The sequence below is a fragment of the Bremia lactucae genome, linkage group LG9 (assembly GCF_004359215.1).
Source record: "Bremia lactucae strain SF5 linkage group LG9, whole genome shotgun sequence".
Taxonomy (NCBI): domain Eukaryota; phylum Oomycota; class Peronosporomycetes; order Peronosporales; family Peronosporaceae; genus Bremia; species Bremia lactucae.
Window position 1 is genome coordinate 2313975 of NC_090618.1, and position 4083 is coordinate 2318057.

General features: G+C 46.1%; 1 protein-coding gene across 1 annotated transcript; it reads left to right on the top strand.

Annotated features, from left to right (window-relative positions):
* CCR75_006382 (uncharacterized protein) lies at nt 1-360 on the top strand (the record flags this gene model as incomplete). Its single annotated transcript, XM_067964452.1, has 1 exon — nt 1-360. The coding sequence occupies one exon, from the start codon at nt 1-3 to the stop codon at nt 358-360; it is 360 nt and encodes a 119-aa protein (XP_067819458.1).
* Nucleotides 361-4083: the final 3723 nt, after the last annotated feature.

The window sequence follows — 4083 nt, forward strand, 5'->3', positions numbered from 1 at the left end:
ATGTTGTGGCAGGTGCGCTTTGTGGACGCAGGACCCAACAATCCTGCATTCGTGCACCCCGCCGCCCACCCCCAGGGAAAAACTGTCACAGTAGCTGGGCAGGAGTCTGCTCTTGCACTTAGCTGGACTGAAATCCGCCCACAGCAGATCTTGACGTCGCAGCGCCAGAACAATTCTGAACTGCAGGCCACTGCGCAGGATCTGCACAACGTCCGACGGCAGCAACGCGCCCAACTTCTTGCCGGGCGCGCGCTTTTCGACATACTGTCAGATGGGCTAGCTGGCTCAATAACTAACACCTTCGAAGTACAATACGACGACCAAAGGCGTTTAATGCATCTTTTTGTACTCTCAAGCTAATCTGTCGCAACTACAGACGGGGCAAATTTGGCTGCTTAATGCGACATATAAAACAAACTAGTAAGAGCCGCGCTGATCGAAGGCGTGCATGACATAAATCTCACGCGTCTTCGCTCCCAGGTACAATCTCTAATTGCTACATGTTGTTGGTGTTACCACTACACACCATACTTTCACGTTGGCATACTGTTTTCTGCGCGGAGAAACCGAGGTTGACTACCAATGGGCGACTGAAAAACTTCGCAATGCGCTTCAAAAGTGCAATATTAACAGTACTTCTGTCTTTGTTACAGACAGCGACTTGGCTTTGATGGGGGCGCTTGCACAGATTTTCCTTGCAAGTGAAGTGCTTCTGTGTAGATGGAACAATAAAAAAAACATCTTTGCAAACCAAAAGGTCTCGTTCACAAACGAGGCCTTCGAAATGTTTACTCGTGCGTGGAGCTCGCTAATAAACGCTCCGACAGAGCAGGACTACTACAGACAAGGCAACGATCTGGAGCAGTTGATCCCGGTGCACGTCTGGCATTATCTGTCAACGACGTGGCTGTGCTTCGAGGAAAGGTCAGTACGGTTCTGGACGCTTTGATGTTTTACTGCCCACTTATACATGCCTTAATTTCAGATTTGCTACTGCCTGGTTGTGGAATGTGGGGCATTATGGTCACGTAAATACGACATGGGCGGAAAGCGCGCATGCGGCACCAAAGACTTGGAATGCTATGTCAACAGGTAAATTTCGACAGCAATATCTTGAAGGCGTGTCTAATTTTTTTCTTTGGCATTGTCTAAAAGATCTCATGAGAGTGGAGACAGCAATCAAACTCGCTTGTGCCGATCAATCGACTAAGATTTAACAGCAGCAGGCCAGGAAATGTGTAAGACGGAGTAAATCGTTACATGAAATCAACACTTAAGCATTGTTTATTAATACATTATCTTAAAGATTGATAATATTTGGAAAATATTACGTACATGATAATATTCTAAAAGCTTATCTATTAGTAGATATAGACCATTATATCGACTTTCTCCGCGGTCCAGCCAGCGCTGGGCGCGCGCAAAGAGTGAGACAGATAAGACTTTATTACATGTTCTTTATTAGTTTATAATTAAGCTAGTATTAATTAGATAGAAACAGAAGAATTTAATTATATTAAATACAGTTTTCTTATAATTCTCTTTAAAGCAAGGGTTCTATCGAGAGTCTTCCTCTGCACGTACTAGTGTACGTGAAGTGACGTCAGGCACCACTCGCACGGAGGCAGTGCGAAGAGGACTTGTACTGAAGCAGTACAAGTCGTAGTGCCCTGAACACCTGGTAGCACTTCGTACTCCGTCTAAGGACCACAATTCCCACATCTGACATGGACATGTTGGATAATAGTGGGGATACGCATCAGCGTATTCGCGTGAAAGCTACTCCTTTCTAAGTGACATAGAAAGGTGTGCGGTCGAACGAATGAGTTTGACCGTAGGAAACGATGCCATCATGGCCGTACTGCTCGTATTGGACAGAGATGCCCTCCATTCAGCCATGGCCAAGTTCATACAACCTTAACTTGACGAGATGAAGGAGAAGGTAGCCTTGCTGAATCAGCAAAGCTCTCAACAGGCAGAACCGTTGATATTACAACAGATACAGATCCCTGTACCTGGGACGACGCATACGCGTCGTCCCGAAACTCTAAAGATTGATATCTCAAAGTATAGTGGAGTCGAAGAAGACTCCTTTTTACGATGTTTTGTCGAGCTGGACGATGCCATAAGGGCTCGTCACATCATCGACGAGCAAATGCAAGTCGCATGCGCTCAATCAAATTTGGCAGGTCGTGCCAAAACTTGGGCACTAGGCCTTAAGTTGCGCGACTCATATGTCTTTGGATCGCTAGAGGCTTTTAAAGCCCGGCTCAAATCGACGGGTAAACCACCTAGGGCTTATTTCTGAGCTAGTTCAGAGCTTCTGAAACTCAAGCAAGACAAGCGTGATGTTCACGCATATGCCCACTCTTAGCGAGTTGTATAAAAAATAACCCAGTTCATGAACACACGTTAATTATGGTGTTTATGCAAGGTCTTACGGATGGTACCGTAAAGACCCACATGTTCCGCTTGGAACTGGATACGCTTGAAGAAGCAATATTCGTTGCGGAACAGGAGTACTTTAGCTTAAGACAGGCTCAGCTAGTTCGTCATCGTTTCGTCCTTCAAGACGACACGAGCTAGGAGGTCCAGAACCGATGAACCTCTCTTATGTCGAAAGCGAGAAACTTCGATTTTGGAACAAAAGGCGTTTGCAGCAATGCCATCGATCCAAAAGTTAGGACACTACGCTCATGAGTGCAGTGCCCCACGCCCAGTACCGAAAGGTACTGAACGTAATTATGGACCGTATGCAAGAAAGGGCAACGGTCGCGGTTCTGACGTTGTTGCGAAATCGCAACAGCGAGGCGGACCGAAAAAAACGGTCGGGGTTAGTAGGGTCTCAACGCCCTACTGAGTGAGCAACCTCAAATGAATTTGCAAATCTCATGACAAAGTTGCTTCAGACACACAATCAATATATGTCTCTGCACCTGGTGATGAGGAATCCCTCATCACCTTAAAATTAAAAGTGACAAATGCTTTGTCATTTAGAGCCCTGGTGGACTGTGGACCGTCGAACAACTTTATTCGTCGCCAGTCACTAGAGGGTCGTAGGCTCAAATATGTTGATCGCGACATCCCTCCAACGAGGATGAAGGTGCGTCTAGCGACAGGCGCATCGATCCCAGTGATGAAATGCGTAGTTAAATTTCACTACACGTTAAAAGATACACAAAACGATGATGATTTCATCGTACTAAATTTGAATGACAAATTTGATGTCATCCTAGGTCTTCCTTGGCTCAAAAAATATGAGCCAAGGATCAGCTGGCAGCATCGATCCGTAAAAAAAAGCCTGCCACTTGTTCATCAGATGGCATCTGATGAACGTCTTGGAGCGTCCACAAGCGTGTGGATATACTACGAGTGAGTGCAATGGCCTCACTTGTGGTACGGTTGTTAGTACGGCTGCACAAGATCACAGTGTGATTACTAATCACCCCGTGGAGTCAGCTGCCGGCGGCAGTTCTAATGCACAGGCAGCACCGAAGGTCCACCACACGAATAAGTCGAGTGGATAGAGACATGAATGTACGCCTAGCGGGCGACATTCAAGGAAGATACCGGTTGTCCAAAATGGAAAACACGATGATCCTAGGTCGAGTAGAGAGTCGACCGTAGAAGACCCGACTGTGATAGCGCAATCACACTCGTAAGCCGTTGAGGAAAAAGGTCCCCACGTACTTGAGGAGAAATCTCCTCAGAAATTTGAAGTAACTAGACTTCAAGATTTCGAAGAATTGACCCTTCGGCAGCCTGTAAATAAATCCAAGGAAGAAACCGAGACATCAAGTGTCTTGGTTAATTACGGCTCAAGAGTAGGCGCTTATACTCTTGATCTGTATGCGCCTCCGAAGTTAACTTCGCCGATAACTCAATTACCAACCGTAGAACCTAAGCGGCTCTTAAGAGATTTACATTGTGGTAAAATCAAGCAGATCTGCGTACTCGTCACAGAGGACGATTATGTAACCGACATTCGGTCAGCGGTATTTTTTGCAGAGAACGAACGGGTTCTCAGCAGCTCATCGATGGACGAAAGTGTCCTCGATGTGAAGACTCGGATTGAAAGATACA